Source organism: Hyaena hyaena, unplaced genomic scaffold (genome assembly GCF_003009895.1).
Source record: "Hyaena hyaena isolate Hyena2069 unplaced genomic scaffold, ASM300989v1 scaffold_61, whole genome shotgun sequence".
NCBI classification, from domain to species: domain Eukaryota; kingdom Metazoa; phylum Chordata; class Mammalia; order Carnivora; family Hyaenidae; genus Hyaena; species Hyaena hyaena.
The window spans coordinates 41475-63156 of NW_024080693.1; the positions used below are offsets into that span (position 1 = coordinate 41475).

Consider the following 21682-nt stretch of genomic DNA (forward strand, 5'->3'; position numbering starts at 1 on the left):
AAGGTTGTTGTGGCATCATCCAACTTGCCAAGGGGAATGGGAGAGAAGGGGAGTACAGATGGCCCTCAATTTACAGTGGTTCAAATTAGGATTTTTCCATTTTAAAATGGTGTGAAGTGGTACACATTCAGTAGAAACTGGTCTTTGAATTTTGAGTTTGGATCTTTTCCTGGGCTAGTGATATTGCAGCAGGATACTTTCTCTCGATGCTGAGCGGGGACGGTGAGCTGCACCTTCCAGTCAGTCATGCATCCTGCGAGTAAACAACCAGTACACTTACACCATTCTAGCATTTAAAAGTTTTTTAATATTTATTTATTCTTGAGAGAAAGAGAGAGAGAGACAGAGGGGGGGTGGAGGGGCGGAAAGAGAGGGAGACACAGAATCTGAAGCAGGTTCCAGAGTCCAAGCTGTCAGCACAGAGCCCAACGTGGAGTATGAACTCACAGACCACTAGATCATGATCTAAGCTAAAGTCAGACCTTTAATTGACTTAGCCATCCAGGCGCCCTACAACCGTTCTGTTTTTCCCTTTCAGTATAATATTCAATAAATCACAAGGGATATTCAATACTTTAGTATAAAATAGTCTATATGATTATTTTGCCCAACTGTAGGGTAATATAAGTGTGCTAAGCATGCTTAAGGTAGTCCAGGCTAAGCTATGATGTGTGATTGGCTAGGTGTATTAAACACATTTTGGGGAACACCAGAGTGGCTCATTTGGTTAAGCATCTGACTCATAATCTCACTGTTCATGAGTCTGATAGCTTGGAGCCTGGAGCCTGCTTTTGATTCTGTATCTCCCTCCCTCCCCGCCTTCCCCAGCTCTCACTCTGTCTCTCTCTCTCTCTCTCTCCCTCTCTCTCTGAAAAATAATCATTAGAAAAAATGTTTTAATTTAAAAATGCACTTGATGAGTTTATTGGGACATAACTCCATACTAGGTTGAGGAAGATCTGTAATCATATTCACCTGCACACATCCATCACTTCCATTCACAGTCTATTGACAAGAACTGGGTATTAGGCTACATGTTGCATCAGACTGGGAAATGTGATTAGCTTTCTGCCCAAGCAGAAGGGGCCAGCAATATGATGTACATACACTCCGTCTGCTAAACTAGCCTACTTAGAAAACATAGTAATGAGGGGCGCCTGGGTGGCTCAGTTGGTTGAGCATCCGGCTTCAGCTCAGATCATGATCTCATGGTTCATGGGTTCAAGCCCCGTGTCAGGCTCTGTGCTGACAGCTAGCTCAGAGTCTGAAGCCTGTCTTTGGATTCTGTGTCTCCCTCTTTCTCTCTGACGCTCCCCTACTCATGCTATCTCTTTCTCTCTCACAAAAATACATAAAACATTCTCTTTTTTAAAAATTTACAGATAGTCGTCAAGTTGGTTTCCATATAACACCCAGTGCTCATCCCCACAATTGCCCTCCTCCATGCCCATATCACACACCCCTGAGTCCTCAGTTTGTTTTCAGCATTCCCCTCACACACACCCATGAGTCCTCAGTTTGTTCTCAGCATTCCAGAGTCTCTCATGGTTTGCCTCTCTCCCTTTCCCCCACCATTTCCCCCCTTCTTCTCCCCCATGGTCCTCTGTTAAGTTCCTTCTAATCCTCCTATACGTGCAAACATATGATATTTGTCCCTTTCTGCCTGACTTATTTCGCTCAGCATAACACCCTCAAGGTCCATCCATGTTGCTACACATGGCCAGATTTCATTCTTTCTCATTGCCATGTAGTATTCCATGGTATAGATAAACCACATCTTCTTGATCCATTCATCCGTGGATGGACACTTAGGCTCTTTCCATGTTTTAGCTATTGTTGAGAGTGCTGCTATGAACATTGGGGTACATGTGCTCCTATGCGTCAGCATTTCTGTATCCCTTGGGTAAATTCCTAGCAGTGCTATTGCTGGGTCATAGGGGAGTTCTATTGTTAATTTCCTGAGGAACCTCCACACTGTTTTCCAGAGGGGCTGTACCAGTTTACATTCCCACCAACACTGTAGGAGGGTGCCCGTTTCTCCACATCCTCGCCAGCATCTAGAGTTCTCTGATTTGCTCATTTTAGCCACCCTGACTGGCGTGAGGTGGTATCTCAGTGTGGTTTTGATTTGTATTTCCCTGATGAGGAGGGATGCTGAGCATCGTTTCATGTGTCTGTTGGCCATCTGAATGTCCTCTTTGGAGAGGTGTCTGTTCATATCTTCTGCCCATTTCTTCACTGGGTTGTTTGTTTTTTGGGTGTGGAGTTTGGTGAGTTCCTTATAGATTCTGGATATTAACCCTTTATCTGATATGTCATTTGCCACTATCTTTTCCCATTCCATTGGTTGCCTATTAGTTTTGTGAGTTGTTTCCTATAAAACATTCTTTTAAGAAAGAAAACATAGTAATGATCGTTTCTGCATCATTGGATTGTTTGGTAATGTAATTAGATAAGAGGAAACTTCTCATTAACACACGGTCTTACACAAAGTAAGTGACAAAGCAACAAAAGTTATGGGTTAGTAATAGTCATGCATTATTAGTCATAATGAATGCTATCTCAGATTCTTTCTGAATTCAGAAAAGATAGTCCTTTCTTTTTCTTCAGATTACTACCTCCAGCTATACTTTGCATCTCACCCTTTTCCACCATCTCTCTCCATTCATTTATTCCTCAGTACATCCGAGCATGCATCCGTCCTTCCATTTGTAAAAAGATATTCAGTAACAGTGCCTTGTTATCTTCTTACCCTCCTGTCTTATAAAACTTCAAGGAGATATTTGCCTTATCAGCCACACATCTGGGCTACTCAGGGCAGCTGGACCCATCAGGAGGGTAGAGAGGTGCCAATGCAGATCATGACCTCTCTCATGTTCCTTCTGCCTGCTCAGCCAGCGAGGTTCTGGCCACCCCCTCCTCACCCCTAGGGTCTGTCTCACACTTTCATCCCCCTCTGCAGTTTCACATCTTCACTTGAATGTTCCAGAGGCACTTCGCACTGTCATCCTAAAAGGGGCCTCATGATTTGGCCCACTCCTCCCATCTCCCGATTTTCAGTTAATGGTCTTACCATTCAATAAGTCGAGAAGGCCAGCTACAAAAGTAGACCCTGTGACACTTCAACCTTCTTCACACCCTCTATCCAGCCATTCCTGACTCTTGATCATGTTTCATCACGCATATCTCCTGAATGTATCACCCCCACCAACTCTGCCAGAAATGCATCAGCACCCTAGTCCGAGCTGTAGTCGTCTCCTGCCTGCGTGAAGCTAACAAGAGTCTAACTGGTCTCCCCATATGTGCTGTGTGCCTCTGGTGGGCTCTGCGTCTTCCATCTGCTTCCCAACCTCTCCCCTTTCTTCCAGATATCACCACCTGCCTAGTTGCTGATAACTCAGCATGTGGCCTACTTCACACTGAGAATAGAGGCTACGCGCTGGGTATACCTGCTCTTTCACCCTTACAGACTCATCCCCGCAGTTTACTTCTCACCGCTGCAGAAGAGTTCTTACCCACGGCGTGGATCTCGATCCCACCTTCACCTGCCTTTTCAGGTGTATTAGTTATCTGTGGCCGTGTGGCAACATTACCACAAACATAGCAGGTTAAAGTATCACCCATTTACTGTTTCTCATCTGTGGGTCAGATGGTGGGGTCTGCTGCAAGCCACAGTCGTAGGCACCGCACAACATGTCAGCTTCCTTCTTCAGATCAAGTGATGGTGGGAGAGACTCCAGCAAGAGGGAAGCGACACACAACCTCATCTCTTACATTCTGTTATCTTACTATATTCTATTCTTTAGAAGCAAATCAAAGTTCTACAGCATTCAGTCAGAGGGCATTGTAACAGGGTGTAAGCATCACAACGTAGGAATTATAGGAAGCCATAAAAAAGAGTCTGTTGCATCAGGGACCTGTGTCTTCCACTTGCTTCTTCCCTCTTCTGTATCTTCACCTTCTCACCTAATTCGCATTCTCTCAGAAACACGGTGAAGTTTCTGACACTTGGGGGAAACATGAAATAAAAAATGCTCTTGGCTCTCCAACAGCTTCTAAATGTTGATGACTCTCTTCCACCTGAACAACCAAGCTTCCGGGAGGAGTTTTCTCATTCTCTGAAGAGACATCTACATAGGACTTCTAGGCCTCCCCTTTACTATTTTTTACTATTTTCTTTAATTGCTATACTAAGGTGTAACTTACACATAGTGAGTGTACAAATCTTAAAGGTTCATCTTCATGATGTTTTACATACATCAATCCAAGTACCACCACACAGGTCAAGAAATACAAGATTTCCAGCACCTCACAGGCTTCTAGTGCTCCCTCCTTGTTAATATCTCCTTCTACAAAAGTAGTGGTCATTCAACTCAATGACTGTAGATGAGTTTTGAAGGCTTATAAGTGGACCCTATGGTACATAGTGCTGTTATGTCTGTCTTCTTTTTATAATCATCATTCCTCTGTGGTTTGTCATGTGGTTGCAAATTTGGAGTTCTTTCTTACTGTGCAGTGTCTCAGTGAATGAACAGAGTACATATACCCATTTTACTATTATTTGGCTTGGGCTTCATTTTTTTAGAAAATTGTGAAGAATACAACTATGAATATTCTTGATATTTTTGTTGGGTATAGGGACATATTTCTGTTGGGAATATGCAAATGAGTGGACTGGCTGGATATATGATTAGCTAGGTATATGATTAGCGTCAGTAGAAAGTACCAAACTGTTTCAAAGGGACTGCACCATTTCACGTTCTCTCTGTCCTCACTGCTGTCCAAACTAGAGAGCAGGTGGGCTCTTCCCCTTTACTCTTTGAGACCCACTAGTGTTTCTCGGCACCACTGAAAATGTTCTTACTCACGTTACTGTTGACATCCTGACTGGTAAGTGCAACACCTATAATAATGATAACAGATATTGGTGTATAGTTTACTGAACATTTGCCATGTACTGGACTGATTATTTTCATGATTTTTCTCATGTAACACTGTTATGTGTCCTCCCAAATATCATATGATGGAGCCCTAACCCCCAGTGTGGTATTAGAAGGGCGAGATTTGGGAAGATGATTGTGATGATTTGGGAAGATGAGTGTGGACCCCCATGATAGGATTAGTATCCTCATAAGATGATGGGAGACCATAATCTTCACTTGGTGTGGTATGTGTGCTGGGGATGGTTGGGAGAAGAGGGAGAGCACTCTACTGTCCTTCATATAAGGACAGTAATTCTACAAGATCAGGGCCCTATGCTTATAACGTCATTTAACCTTAATTGCTTCCATAAAGGCCCTACCTCCAGATTCACATGGGAGGTTAGGGCTTCAACACATGAATTTGGGGGGAACGAAAGCATTCAGTCAATAACAAAAGTTCCTTTTGGGTAAATTTGGGAGTGTTCATGTATTTTCATCAGTCATTATTGGTCATTTGCATCTTTCAGGAAATCTAATTATTATCGTTCAACTTCATCTAATTATTCTATCCATTACATTTTTAGAATATGTTTTCATCAAAATGGTAAATTTTGTTATGAATATTTTATCACAATAAATAAGGCTAAAAGGTGAATGGAAGATACTTACATGTTTCTTACGTTGTTATCTTTATCACCCAGTGCTTATCACCACAAGTGCACTCCTTAATCCCCATTACCTATTTCACCCATGCTCTACACGCCTCCCCTCTGGTAACCATCATTTTGTTCTCTGTAGTTAAAAGTCTATTTCTTGGTCTCTCTCTGTTTGTTCATTTCTTAAATTCCACATGAGTGAAATCTTATAGTATTCGTCTTTCTCTGATTTACTTCACTTAACATAATACACTGTAGTTCCATCCACATTGTTACAAATGGCAAGATTTCAATTCCTTCTTATAGATTCATAATATTCCTCTGTGTGTGTGTGTGTGTGTGTGTGTGTGTGTGTGTGTGTGTGTGATCTTCTTTATCCATTCACCAGCTCCTCCTTTGCCTACTGGCCTCTCTGCTACTTCTATCATATGTCAACATTCATACATACATTTCTGAGCTCTCAATTCTGTTTTTTCCTTTGATAGTTTGGCAGTTTATCTTAAATCTATACCTATATCACACTGCCTTTATGTATATATAGTATATAATCATCTTAATCCTAATTTCTCAAAGAGGAAGTGTCCCTGTTTTGTTATTCTGTGGAGATATCCTGGTCTGTTTGTTCCTTTATATAGATTCCATAATCACCATGTCACTATCTTGAAAAAACTCTGTTATGTTTATATCTGAAGTTGCATTGAATTTGTAGATGAATTTAAGGGGAATTTTATATTACTAATCTCCCTTTTCACATAGATCTTCATTAATGTGATGAATTTATAATTCTCTTCACCTAGATGATATATATTTGGTGTCTGTTCACCTAGTCTTTAGTCAGAAAAAAGTAGACTCAATATGCCAACCCAGTTGCTTCTCACACCCCCCACTATCTCACAGCCCAGAATCATGACAGTTTGAATCTCCTCTGTCCCTGCCTGCCTCTTCACCCTCATCTCAATCATGCTTTGAGCCTCCTCACTTTTCCAGGAGTTCAGCATTCTGTCAAGTCACGGCATGCTTGTACTTTGTCATCCACTGCAGTTTCTCTCCTAAGTCCTGTCAGGGACCCCTACTCTCCTTTAGAAATAAGCTCCCAAAGACCCCTTTCCAGGTAGTCTCCACTGACCTCTTTCTGTCTTTCATGTGGGCCAAGTTCTGTGTACCTTCCCTGTGCTGTCATACCATGACATGTTAGAGTGCAGTCATTACACAGTGTAGTCATTACTCTGCCCACCCTCCCCCATTCTGGGGAGTGAGGAGTCGTCTTCACTCCAGATTCTCTATGCCATACCCCAGCTTTTCTTCCTGGGGTAACTTTTAAAGATGTCAAGAATCCATGGATTAGTGAAGAAAGAAATTATAAACCTGAGTTTAATAGATGTATAAATGCCACAGGCATTAGAGGGATTTGATTTCATCTTCATTCTTCCACTCAAATGGTAATTCTGTTTGTTCTGTGTTGTCATCGCTAATAGACACCTTTCTGTATTGGATTTTCTTCAGGTGAAAAAGCAAAACCTGAAACCACAGAGTTTACTGCTTCTCAGCTGGCCTTCATTGAGGAAGCCCCTTTTGAGGAACAAATGACACAGGGAGCCTCTAGGGATTCCAGGTTGGGGCAAGCAAGGGAACACTAAAAGTTATCAGAAATGCAGGAAGGGAACTTGAGGCCAAGAACAGACCCCCACAAGGAGACCTGCCTAGGAAGTTGAGCCATAAAGATGACGATTTGGAGAAAGACGATAGTTTGTGTTTAACAGTTTTACAGGAGTGAGTCAGTATACAAAATGATCTATGTGAACAAGAGTCCCAAGGACCCAGAAAAGACCCTGTGACTGATGCAATAAATAACCTGTGTAAATGCAAAGAATATAGAAAAGGCTTTAACAAGAATTGGGTCCTCGTTTGGTATTAACAGATTCATGCTGGAGTGAAGCCCTATAAATGCAATGAATGTGGGAAAGCCTGCTGTTATATGGCAGACTTTGTTCAGCATATGAGGTTTCATACTGGGAAAAAACAAGGCCTTCAAACGCAGGTCTCACCTCACAGAGCACCAGCTCATTCACACTGGAGATAAGCCCTATGAGTGCAAAGAATGTGGGAAAACTTTCACCCACCGCTCCTCTTTTACCCAGCATAATATGACGCACACTAGAAAAAAAGACCTTTTTGTGCAAAGAATGTGGGAAAGCTTTCTACTACAGCTCTTCCTTTGCTCAACACATGAGGATTCACACTGGAAAGAAACTCTATGAGTGCGGTGAATGTGGAAAGGCCTTTACTCACCGCTCCACTTTTATCCAGCATAATATGAGCCACACGGGAGAAAAACCCTTCCCGTGCAAAGAATGTGGAAAAGCTTTTTGCCTCCACTCCTCCTTTATTCAGCACGTGAGGATTCACACTGGGGAGAAACCCTATGCGTGCAGTGAATGTGGAAGGGCCTTCACGCACCGCTCCACTTTTGTCCGGCATAAGAGGACTCATACTGGAGAGAAGCCCTTTCAATGCAAGGAATGTGGGAAAGCCTTTTGTGACAGCTCTTCCTTAATTCAACACGTGAGGATTCACACTGGTGAGAGGCCCTATGAATGCGGTGAATGTGGAAAGGCCTTTACACACCACTCGGTTTTTATCCGACACAGTAGGACCCACAGTGGAGAAAAACCCTTGGAGTGTAAAGAATGTGCAAAAGCCTTTTACTATAGCTCTTCCTTTACTCGACACATGAGGATTCACACTGGCGAGAAGCCCTATGTATGCAGAGAATGCGGAAAGGCCTTTACCCAACCTGCCAATTTTGTTCGTCATAATAGGATCCACACTGGCGAGAAACCGTATGAATGCAAAGACTGTCAGAAGGCCTTTTGTGACAACTTTGCCTTAACTCAACACATGAGAACTCACACTGGAGAGAAACCCTTTGAATGTGGTATATGTGGAAAAACCTTCAGCTACACTTTATCCTTTATGCACCATTGAAACATTTATACCAGAGTTTAAAGCCCTTTGCATGTTGATTACTTCAATTTTAATGATCTCATACTGATGAAATACCTTTCCTTTTGAATATAACTATTCAGGAAAAACTTTTGGCCAGAGAAATATTTTGCTCTCTGATAATTCATATGGAAGAGAAACATCATAATTGTCATCCCATGAAAGCTTTTGTGGCAGGTCATCTCAAGTGTCATATTAGAAATTGAAGCAGCCTAGAGCCTTGCACTACCCCTGATAATCATCCACAAGAGAGACCCAGTGGTTGTGCATTTGAAAAAAAGTGTCAGCAATTTTCCTATGTTTACATTATAAAACCATCTCAGTACAGTGAGAGTTAGGGGAGACATATAGAAGAGAAAGGAAAAAGAAATGAGCGTGTAGCTTCTTTCCAAACCCTGCCAAGCTTGTGATAATTTGTCATTGGGTTTGGGGTGGAGGATATTGGGGGGATGAGAGATAAAAAGACCACATCCTCTTTATGTGTTTTTTTATATACCCATAGTCAGGAGAGTTGGACCATTGAAGGCAACTCTGCTGCCAAAGTTTCTGAAAACATTTTTTTTTATTCTATAACATTATTTTTTACCAATGAAGAGCATAAATGTTGTGAGAAATTTGGAGTCATGAAATACATAAATACACACACACACACACACACTTAGTCAATTCTTGTTATTCATCATAGTTGTATTCTATAAATTCATCACAAACACTAAATTGGCAAATACTGAACCATTTCTCCTAGAGAAAATGCAAATTTAGATTCCTGTGAGCCTCTGTTCACATTTTTATCAACCAATCAATATATAACCTATTACAGAATTTCTTCCTGTTTAAGGATGTCTTTTTAACATATAACATGTTCTTATAAATATATTACATGGAGTATTTAACTATAATAAAAAATTTTCAATTACATCATTTCATATAATGTATTCTGTTGTTACTGTACTGCTTTAAATTTCTCAGTGATACACAAAAACAATACACATAATTTAGTACTCACATACAATAAACATAGTAAACAGTAATGTGAACACATACACTATGTTATACTGTACAGTCAGTGATATTAAACTACACCACATCGAGCATAAAACTTCACAATAGTGCATTTCTGTTTATTGCCTCCCATTCCTTCTGCCATTAGTGTTGGTAGTTTTACTTCTCCATGTCATGCGCCCTTCGGCAAGTGGTTATTCTTTAAACAGTTATCTTTTAAAGAGATTTAAATGCTATGAAATAGAATCTTCATTTTTACCCAGGGAATGACTGTGTAGTTCTCTTCATTCTTTTGGTTTTCCTTTGACATTTCAAGGATCATTCTTCTGGAAGGAAAATCAGTTTCTAAAGTAAAAGTCTGTGAGAACTGAATTTTTTCAGTCTTTGTATATCTGAAATTGCGTTTATTTCACATTTGTTTTTGAAATGTATTTTCCAGTTTATTTCTTCTAGAACTTTAAAAGTGTTCTACTAACGGGGTACCTGGATGGCTTAGTCAGTTGAGCATCCGACTTCAGCTCAGGTCATGATCTCATGGTTCATGAGTTCAAGCCCTGCATTGGGCTCACTGCTACCAGCCCACAGCCCACTTTGGATTCTCTCTCTCTCAAAAATGAATAAATGTTTTTAAAAAGTTCTACTATTTTATGGATTTTATTTTTGCCAGAAAAAAAGTCTGCTATTGCCATTATCATTTTTCCTATTTACATGAAATACCTTCCTTCTTTTCTCAGTTGCTTTTAAGATTTTCTGTTTATCACTGGATTAAGCAATTGGATTATGATGGCCTTGGTGAAAGTTTTTACCTTTTAAGATTTTATTTTATTTTATCTTGTTTTGTTATCTTTTATTTTATCTTATTTTTTTAGTAATTTCTATACCCAACATGGGACTCCATTTAACAACCCAGAGATCAAGAATCACATGCCCTTCTGAGTCACCTAGGTGCCCCTAAGTTTTTATTTTAATTCCAGTTAGCTGACACAATGTTACGTTAGTTTCAGGTGTACACTATAGTAATTCAGTAGTTCCAAATATCACACTCTGCTCATCACAAGAAATACACTCCTTGGGGGAGGGGCCAAGATGGTGGAATAGCGTGGCAGTTCTTTTGCATCCTTTATCCCTGAAATGCAGCCAGATCAACACCAAAACATCTTGCACAGCTAGAAAACAGATTTGAAGATTAACAAAGCAATCTGCACGACCTGAACCACAGAACTCAGCAGGTACATGGCGCACAGAGGTGAACTAGGGGAGAGAGAAGCCATGGGGTCAGGGAGCTATTTTGCTTGTGGAGAGAGGACAGAGATGGGGGGGGGGGATTATGGGAAAAGCACCACACCCCCTCAAAGCAGCTGGAGAGAAAAAGAGTGGAAACAGACACAGGAACTGAACAAAAAAAGAGAGAAAAAAGAAAGAGGGTTTAAATACCATTAAGATTCTATAAACAGGGGGAGCACAGAGTCTGAAACTCCACAATTCAATACCTGCTGAAGCTTTGATCAGAAGGGTGAATCCCATGGGGCAGACAGTGAGGTCCAAGGGGTCCTCAGGCCACATGGGGAAAGGTGGTTCCCTTGCTGGGAGGACATTTGGTAGAGGCACTGTGACCTCCCCAAAGGCAAAGGTCTCAGCAGATCCCCGAGAACAGTGACATTCACTGGTGTTGAAGTGAGGACGTTAAGGGTAAAGCCTGGTGCCAGATGTGTGTTGTGATTTACCACAATCCCTGAAACACTGCTGCTACACGATTGCACAAACTTTTTCTGGGGCAGGTTGGTACCCAGCCACAGTCTCTGGGCACTGATAGTGGCACAGTCCCACGAACGTTCCTGGGGACAGGCTGACACCCAACTATTGCTCAGTGAAACCCTCCCCCAGAGAGTCAGAACAGATGAAAGCTGCAGAAGTGAAGGAGGGGTTGGTAAACACAGCCCCATCTGAAATAAAACCCAGAAGGGAGGTGCCTCCTGGCAGCCTGATGGCTCAGGCACAGACAATGTAGAAGTGGGAGTGGACGGTAGCCAGAGACAAAGGAGGGGTGCTTGATTAATGGTCAGGGAGAGCAAAGAGCTTTGATACTAGAGACTGGGTAGCTGGGTGATGCCATTTTCACCCCTCCCATGCATGTGCTTACAGGCCTACACGGGCCACAACAATCCATCCCAGTAATCTCAGCAGCACTGCCTAGTGGCAAAAGGAGGTGGAACACTAAGCCTTTCAGAACTGAACCAACCTTGCTCTTGAGGACCACAAGTCTCTCCACCTCCTTAGTTTATGAACTATAACATGCTTCATAGTTTGACTTCTAGGGGAAACCGAATGTAATTTCAATCATATTTGATTCTGTTCGCTGGTCCATCTATTTAATTTCTTTTTCTTTTCTTATTCTTGAGCACAGAGAGAAAAAAATTTACTTTTATTTCCCATTTTTATTAAAAATTTTCTCTTTAATTTTTCTACTATATTTTTTATTTTAGTAAATTTCTTATATTCTATTTTACTTCCATTATTTCATTTTACTCTATTTTACTGTATTCATTTTCTCAAAATTTCAAAGGTTATCTTTTTTTCTCCCTTTCTTATCTCTCCCTTTCTTCTCTAACCTATCAAATTTCTTTCAATAACCAGACCAAAACACACCTAGGATCTAGCATCTTTTATTTCTTTGTGTGTTGTTTTTAATTGTTTAATTTTTATTTTTTTACTTTATTAAATCCTTGTCTTCCTTCAAATGATGAAACAAAGGAATTCACCCAAAAGAAAGAACAGAAGAAATGACAGCCAGGGAATTAATCAACACAGATATAAGCAAGAAATCTGAATCACAATTTAGAATCAAGATAATAAGAATACTAGCTGGGGTTGAAAAAAGCACACAGTCGCTTTCTATGGACATGAAATAAGTAAAATCTAGTCAGGACGAAATTAAAATGCCATAACTGAGATGCAATCTCAAATGTATGCCACGGCGGCAAGGACGGATGAAGCAGAGCAGGGAATCAGCGATATAGAACTCAAACTTACGGAGAATAATGAAGCATAAATAAAGAGGGAAACTAAGGCAAAAGAACATGACATAAGAATTAGAGAACTCAGTGACTCTTTAAAAAGGAATAAGGTCCAAATCATAGGGGTCCCAGAAGATGAAGAGAGAGAAAAACGGGTAGAAGGTTTATGTGAATAAATCATAGTAGAAAACTTTCCTAACCTGGGAGGAAAGACACAGACATCAAAATCCAGGAAGCACAGAGAGCTCCTGTGAGATTCAACAAAAACCAACCATTAACAAGGCATATCATAGTCAAATTCACAAAACACACAGACAAGGAAAGAATTATGAAAGCAGGAAGGGAAAAGACCTCCTTAACCTACAAGGGAAGACAGATCAGGTTTGTAGCAGACCTATCCATAGAAACTTGGCAGGCCAGAAAGGAGTGGCAGGATATATTCAATGTGCTGAATTGGAAAAATATGCAGCCAAGCATTCTTTATCCAGCAAGGCTGTCATTCAAAATAGAAGGAGAGATAAAGAGTTTCCCAGACAAACATAAACTAAAGGAGTTCATGACCACTAAACCAGCCATGCAAGAAATTTTAAGGGGGACTCTCTGAGGGGAGAAAAGATGGGGGGGGGAGACCAAAAGGAACAAAGACTAGAAAGGACCAGAGAACACCATCAGAAAGGACTCCAACTCTATAGGCAACATAATGGCAATAAATTCATATCTTTCAGTACTCTAAACATCAATGGACTAAAGGCCCCAATCAAAAGACATAGGGTAACAGAATGGATAAGAAAACAAGATCCATCTTATACTGCATACAAGAGACCCATTTTAGACCTAAATTCACCTTCATATTGAAAATAAGGGGATGGAGACCCATCTGTCACGCTAATGGTCACCAAAAGAAAGCCAAAGTAGCTATACTTACATCAGAAAATCTAGATCTTAAAATAAAGACTGTAACAAGTGATGAAGAAGGGCATTTTTAAAATGTCTTTATTTTGAGAGACAGAGACAGAGAGTGAGCAGGGAAGGGGCAGAGAGAGAGAGGGAGACACAGAATCTGAAGCAGGCTCCAGGTTCTGAGCTGTCAACACAAAGCCTGATGCAGAGCTCGAACCCACGGACTGTGAGGTCATGACCTGAGCCGAAGTCAAATGCTTAACCGACTGAGCCACCCAGGCACCCCTGAAGAAGGGCATTATATCATAATTAAGGGGTCTATCCATCAAGATCTAACAATTGTAAACATTTATGCTCCAAACGTGATAGCACCCAAATAAAAAAATCAATTAATCATAAAGAAACTCATTGGTACTAATACCATAATAGTAGGGGACTTCAACACCCCATTATAGCAATGGACAGATCATCTAAACAGAAAATCAACAAGAAAACAATGGCTTTGAATGACACTGTACCAGATGGACTTAATAGATATGTACAGAACATTTGATCTTAAAGCAGTGGAATACATATTTTTCTCCAGTGCACATGGAACATTCTCCAGAATAGGCCACATACTGGGACACAAATCAGCCCTCAACAAGTATAAGAAAAATCGAGATCATGCTGTGCATAATTTCAGACCACAATGCTATGAAACTTGAAATCAATCTCAAGAAAAAAATTGGAAAGACAACAAATACTTGGAGACTAAAAAAGATCCTATGAAAGAATGAATGGTCTAACCAAGAAGTTAGAGGAAATTAAAAAGAACATGGAAGCCAATGAAAATGATAACACCACAGCCCAAAACCTCTGGATGCAAAAAGCTGGTCAGAAGAGGGAAGTATATAGCAATCCAGGCCTTCCTAAAGAAGGAAGAAAGATCTAAGATACACAACCTAACCTTACACCTTAAAATGCTAGAAAAAAAGAACCGGAAATAAACCCCAAACCAGCAGAGGGCAGGAAATAATAAAGATTAGAGCAGATATTAATGCTATAAGAAAGGAAGGAAGGAAGGAAGGAAGGAAGGAAGGAAAAATGTAAGAAAGGAAGGAAGGAAGGAAGGAAGGAAGGAAGGAAGGAAGGAAGGAAGGAGGGAAGGAAGGAGGGAAGGAAGGAAGGAAGGAAGGAGGGAAGGAAAGAGAACAGATCAATGAAACCAGGAGTTGATTCTTTGAAAGAATTAACAAAATTGATAACCCCCTAGTTAGTTTGATCACAAAGGAAAAGGAAAGGACCCAAATAAATAAAATCAAGAATCAAAGAGGAGAGATCACAACCAACACAGCAGAAATATAAACAATAATAAAAGAATATTGTAAGCAATTATAGGCTAATAAAATGGCCAATCTGGAAGAAATGGACAAATTCTTAGAAACATATAAACTACCAAAACTGAAACAGGAAGAAATAGAAAATTTTAACAGACCCATAACCGGTAAAGAAATCGAATTAGTAATCAAATATCTCCAAAAAAACAAAAACAAAAACAAGAGTCCAGGGCCAGATGGCTTTCCATGTAAATTCTACCAAACATTTAAAGAAGAGTTAACACTTATTCTTTTGAAGCAGTTGCAAAAAATAGAAATGGAAGGAAAACTTCCAAACTCATTCTATGAAGTCAGCATTACGTTGATTCCAAAACCAAAGACCCCACTAAGAAAGAGACCTACAGACCAATTTCCCTGATGAACATGGATGCAAAAATCTCAACAAGACAATAGCCAACTGGATTCAACAATACATTAAAAGAATTATTCACCATGATCAAGTAGGATTTATACCTGGGATGTAGGGCTGGTTCAATATCTGCAAAACAATCAATGTGATACATTACATTAATAAAAGAAAGGACATGAACTACATGGTATTCTCCATAGATGTAGAGAAAGCATTTGACAAAATGCAGCATCCTTTCTTGAAAAAACCCTCAAGAAAGTAGGGATAGAAGGATCATACTTCAAGGTCATAAAAGCCATATATGAAAGACCCACCGCTAATAGCATCCTCAATGAGGAAAAACTGAGAGCTTTCCCCCTAAGGTCAGGAACACAACAGAGATGTCCACTCTCACCACTGTTATTCAACATAGTATTCAAAGTCTTAGCCTCAGCAATCAGACAATGCAAAGGAATAAAAGGCAACAAATCTTCCAGGAGGAAGTTAAGCTTTCATTCTTTGAAATGAAAGAGGACATGATACTCTATATGGAAAACCCAAAGCATTCCACAAAAAAAAAAAAAAAAAACCCTGCTAGAAATGATCCATGAATTCAGCAAGATCACAGGATATAAAATCAATGCACAGAAATCAGTTCCATTCCTATAAACCAATAATGAAGCAACAGAAAGAGAAATCAAGGAATCAATCCCATTTACAATTGCACCAAAACCCATAAAATACCTAGGAATAAACATAATCAAAGAGGTGAAAAATCTATACACTGAAAACTATAGAAAGCTTATGAAAGAAATTGAAAAAGACACACACAAAAAATGGAAAAATATTCCATGCTCCTGGATAGGAAGAACAAATACTGTTAAAATGTTGATACTATACAAAGCAACCTACATATTCAATGCAATCCTGATCATAATAATACCAGCATTCTTCACAGAGTTAGAACAAACAATTCTAAAATTTTTATGGAACCAGAAATGACCCCAAATAGCCAAAGCAATCTTGAAAAAACCCAAAGCTGGAGGTATCACAATCCTGGAGTTCAAATGTATTACAAAGCTGTAATCATTAAGACAGTATGCTACTGGCACAAAAACAGACACTCAGATCGATGGAACAGAACAGAGAACCCAGAAATGGACCCACAAACATATGGCCAGTTTTCCCAGCAACATGCAGAAAATTGAACCTGGACCACTGTCTTATACCATACATAAAAATAAACTCAAAATGGATGAAAAATCTAAATGTAAGACAGGAAGCCATCAAAATACTAGAGGAGAAAGGAGGCAAAAACCTCTTTGACCTCAGCCGCAGCAACTTCTTACTCAACACGTCTCCTGAGACAAGAGAAACAAAAGCAAAAATGAACTATTGGGACCTCATCAAAATAAAAAAGCTTCTGCACAATGAAGAAAACAGCAAAACTAAAAGGCAACCAACAGAATGGGAGAAGATTATTTGCAAATGACATATCAGACAAAGGGTTAGTATCCAAAATCTGTAAAGAATTTATCAAGCTCAACACCGAAAAAAACCCAAATAATCCAATGAAGAAATGGCCAAAAGACATGAGTAGACACTTCTCCAAAGAAGACCCCCAGAAGTCCAACCGACACATGAAAAAATGTTCAACATCACTCATCATCAGGGAAATACAAATCAAAACCACAATGAGATACCACCTCGCACCAGTCAGAATAACTAAAATTAACAACTCAGGCAACAACAGATATTGGTGAGGATGCAGAGAAAGAGGATCTCTTTTGCACTGCTGGGGGAAATGCAAACTGGTACAGCCACTCTGGAAAACAGTGTGGAGGTTCCTCAAAAAATTAAAAATAGAACTACCCTACAACCCAGAAATTGTACTACTAGGTATTTACCCAAGGGATGCAGGTGTGCTATTTCAAAAGGGCACATACACCCCAATGTTTATAGCAGAGCTAACAACAATAGCCAAAGTATGGAAAGAGCCCAAATGTCCATTGACAGATGAATGGATACAGAAGATGTGGTATACACACACACACACACACACACACACACACACACACACACACACACACNCAGATGAATGGATACAGAAGATGTGGTATACACACACACACACACACACACACACACACACACACACACACACACACACTGGAGTATTACTCAGCAATCAAAAAGAATGAAATCTTGCCATTTGCAACAATGTGGATGGAACTAGAGGGTATTATGCTAGGCACAATTAGTCAGAGAAAGGCAAATATCATATGACTTCACTCATATTAGGAATTTAAGATAAAAACAGGTGAACAGATAAAGGAGGGGAAGCTAAAATAATATAAAAACAGCGAGGGGGACAAAACATAAAAGACTCTTAAATGTGAAGAACAGAGAGTTGCTGGAGGGGTTGTGGGAAGGCATGGGCTAAATGTGTAAGAAACATTAAGGAATTTACTCCTTTTTTTTTTTTAATTTTTTTTTTAATGTTTTATTTATTTCTAGGAGAGAGAGAGACAGCGTGAGCAGGGGAGGGTCAGAGAGAGTGAGGGAGTGACAGACTGAAACAGGCTCCAGGCTCTGAGCTGGCAGTCAGCACAGAGCCCGACGCAGGTCTCGAACCCACAAACCGCGAGATCATGACCTAAGCGAAAGTCGGACGCTTAACCGACTAAGCCACCCAGGCGCCCCAGGAATTTACTCCTTAAAACATTGTTGCACTATATTCTAACTAACTTGGATGTAGATTAAAAAACTAATTAATTTAAAGAAAGAGGGGGAAAAAAAAGAGGAAAAAAGTGCACTCCTTTTCTCCACATCTTCACCAAAACCTGTTGTATCTTGTGTTATTGAGGTGATATTTCAATGTAATTTTTGACTTGCATTTCCCTGATGATAAGTGAAGATGAACATCTTTTCATGTGTCTGTTGACCATCTGTATGTCTTCTTTGCAGAAATGTCTGTTCGTGTCTTCTGTCCATTTCTTAATTGGATGATTTGTTCTTTGGGTGTTAAGTTTTATAAGTTCTTTATGTATTTTGGATACTAGCCTTTTACTAGATATGTCACATGCAGATATCTTCTCCCATTTTTTAAAAAATTTTAAAAATGTTTTTATTTATTTCTGAGTGAGAGAGAGAGAGAGAGAGACAGCACGAGCAGGGGAGGGTCAGAGAGAGGGAGGTACAGAATCTGAAACAGGCTCCAGGCTCTGAGCTTGCTGTCAGCACAGAGCCTGACGCGGGGCTCAAACCCACTAACTGTGAAATCATGACCTGACCCAAAGCCGGACGCTTAACCAACTGAGCCACCCAAGTGCCCCAATCTTCTCCCATTTCAAGGCTGCCTTTTAGTTTTGCTGATTGTTTCCTTTGCTGTGCAGCTTATTTTGATGTAGTCCCAATAGTGTAGTTTTGCTTTTATTTCCTTTGCCTCAGAGACATATCTAAAAAGAAGTTGCCAAGGCTGATGTCAAAGAAGCTACTGCCTGTGCTCTCTTCTTGGATTCACTCCTCACATTTAGGTATTTAATCCATTTTGGTTTTATTTTTGTATATGGTGTGAGAAAGTGGTCCAGTTTCTTTGTTTCGCATGTTGCTGTCCAGTTTTCCCAACACCATTTGTTAAAGAGACTATTTTTTCCGGGGCGCCTGGGTGGCTTAGTCGGTTAAGTGTCCGACTTTCGCTTGGGTCATGGTCTCGCGGTTCGTGGGTTCGAGCCCCGCGTCGGGCTCTGTGCTGACTGCCAGCTCGGAGCCTGGAGCCTATTTCAGAATATGAATCACACTCTCTCTGACACTCCCCTGCTCACGCTGTCTCTCTCTCTCCTAGCAATAAATTAAAAAAATATTAAAAAAAAAAAAGACTATTTTTTCCAATGGATATTCTCTTCTTCGTTTAAAATTAACCATATAAGGGGGCGCCCAGGTGGCTTAGTCGGTTAAGCGTCCAACTTTCGCTTAGGTCGTGATCTCACGGTTCGTGGGTTCGAGACCCGCGTCGGGCTCTGTGCTGACTGCCAGCTCAGAGCCTGGAGCCTGTTTCAGTCTGTGACTCCCTCTATCTCTGACCCTCCCCTGCTCACGCTGTCTCTCTCTCTCTCTCCTAGAAATAAATAAAACATTTAAAAAACTAAAATAAAATAAAATAAACCATATAATGTGGGTTTATTCCCAGATTTTCTATCCTGCTTCATTGATCTATGTGTCTATTTTTGTGCCAATACCATACTGTTTTGTTGACTAGAGCTTTGCAATAGAAATTGAAGTCTGGAATTGTGATGCCTCCAGCTTTGTCTTTCTTTTTCAAGACTGCTTTGGCTATTTTGGGGTCTTTTGTAGTTTCATACAAATTTTAGGATTGTTTGTTCCACTTCTGTGAAAATTTTTGTTAGTATTTTGATAGGGGTTACATTAAATGTGTAGACTGCTCCGGGTAGTACAGACATTTTAACAATATTTGTTCTACCAACCCATGAGCATGGAATGTCTTTCCATGTCTTTGTGTCATCTTCAGTTTCTTTCTTCAATGTTTTATAGTTTTCAGAGGAGAGGTATTTCACCTCTTTGGTTAGGTTTATTCCTAGGTATCTAATTATTTTGGGTGCAATTGTAAATAAGATTATTTTCTCAATTTCTTTTTTTATTGTATAGAAATGCAGCAGATTTCTGTCAATTGATTTGTGTCCTGCAACTTTAATGAATTTATTTTTTCAGTTCTAGGAATTTTTTAGTGAAGACTTTCACTTTTTCTATAGTATCATGTCATCTGCAAATAGTGAAAATTTTACTTCTTCCTTACTGATTTTGATTCCTTTATTTTTTTTATTGTCTGATTGCTGTGGCTAGAACTTCCAGTACTATGTTGAATAAAAGTGGTGAGACTGGACATCCTTGTCTCGTTCCTAACATTAAGGGAAAAGCTCTCAGTTTTTCCCCATTAAGGATGGTATAAGCTATGGGTTTTTCACATATGGCTTTTATTATGTTGATTAGGTTCTCTCTAAACTTGTTTTGTTGAGGGTTTTTTATCATGAATGGATGTTGAACTTTGTCAAATGCATTTTCTACATCTATTGAAATGATCATATTTTCCTTATCCTTTCTCTTATTGATGTGATGGATCACATTGATTGATTTACAAATGTTGAGCCACTCTCACAATCTAGGAATAAATCCCACTTGGTCATGGTGATTTCTTTGTAATAAGAGAATGAATTAGTAATTTATTTTTAATTTTTTTCTAAGTTTTTATTTAAATTCCAGTTAGTTAACATTAAATTCCAGTTAGCTTCAGGTAGAGAATTTAGTGATTCATCATTTGTATCCAACACCCAGTGTTCATCACAAGTACCCTTTTTAATACTCATCACCTATTTAACCTATCCTCTATTTCCCCTCCAGTAACCATCAGTTTGTTCTCTATAGTTAAGAGTCTGTTTCAAAAAAAAAAAAAAAAGAGTCTGTTTCAGAGTGCCTGGGTGGCTCAGTCGGTTGAGCATCCAACTTCACCTCAGGTCATGATCTCAGGGTTCATGAGCCAAGCCCTGCATTAGGCTCTGTGCTGACAGCTCAGAGCCTGCAGCCTACTTCACATTCTGTGTCTCCCTCTCTCTCTGTCACTCCCCCGCTCATGCCCGGTCTCTCTCTTTCTCTCAAAAATAAATAAAACATTAAAAAAAATTTTTTAAGTCTGTTTCTTGGTTTGCCTCTCTTTTCCCCACTATGTCCACTTGTTTTGTTTCCTTAATTCCACATGAGTGAAATCATATGGTATTTGTCTTTCTCTGACTTATTTCACTTAGCATTAATACTCTAGCTCCATCCACATCTTTTTTTTTTTTTTAATTTTTTTTTTAAATTTATTTCTAGGAGAGAGAGAGACAGCGTGAGCAGGGGAGGATCAGAGAGAGAGGGAGACACAGAATCCGAAACAGGCTCCAGGCTCTGAGCTGTCAGCACAGAGCCCGACGCGGGGCTCGAACCCACGAACCGCGAGATCATGACCTAAGCGAAAGTCGGACGCTTAACCGACTAAGCCACCCAGGCGCCCCAGCCCCATCCACATCTTTACAAATGGTAAGATTTCATTCTTTTTTATGGCTGAGTAATATTCCATTGCATATATGTATGGACACACACACACACACACACACACACCACATCTTCTTTATCCATTCAACAGTCAATGGACACTTGGGCTCATTCCATAATTTGTCTATTGTTGATAATGCTGCTATAAATGTTGGGGTGCCTGTATCCTTTTGACTCAGTATGTTGTATCCTGTGGGTAAATACCTAGTAGTGCAAATGCTGGATCGTAGTGTCATTCTATGTTTGTCACTAGATGTGACAGCCTAGAATGATGCAGCCCTGTGAAGATAATGATGATGAAGTTAATAGCTAATTTCACTGAATGCTTTTGAAGTACCAAACACTGAAAACATTTTACACGAATTAACTCATT

At 39.9% G+C, this 21682-nt stretch overlaps 2 protein-coding genes across 2 annotated transcripts in view; one reads left to right on the plus strand and one right to left on the minus strand.

The window, feature by feature from the left end:
* LOC120231695 (ras-responsive element-binding protein 1-like) overlaps positions 1–21682 on the minus strand; it is a 50955-nt gene that overhangs the window by 15201 nt on the left and 14072 nt on the right.
* ZNF599 (zinc finger protein 599) lies at positions 7651–8616 on the plus strand. The gene has a single exon (XM_039231953.1). It carries the CDS (start codon positions 7805–7807, stop codon positions 8561–8563), a length of 759 nt encoding a protein of 252 aa, XP_039087884.1. The 5' UTR covers positions 7651–7804; the 3' UTR covers positions 8564–8616.

What these genes read in the sequence shown, in the direction of transcription:
- ZNF599 (XM_039231953.1), top strand. Translation starts at nt 7,805, where the DNA reads ATGAGGATTCACACTGGAAAGAAACTCTATGAGTGCGGTGAATGTGGA.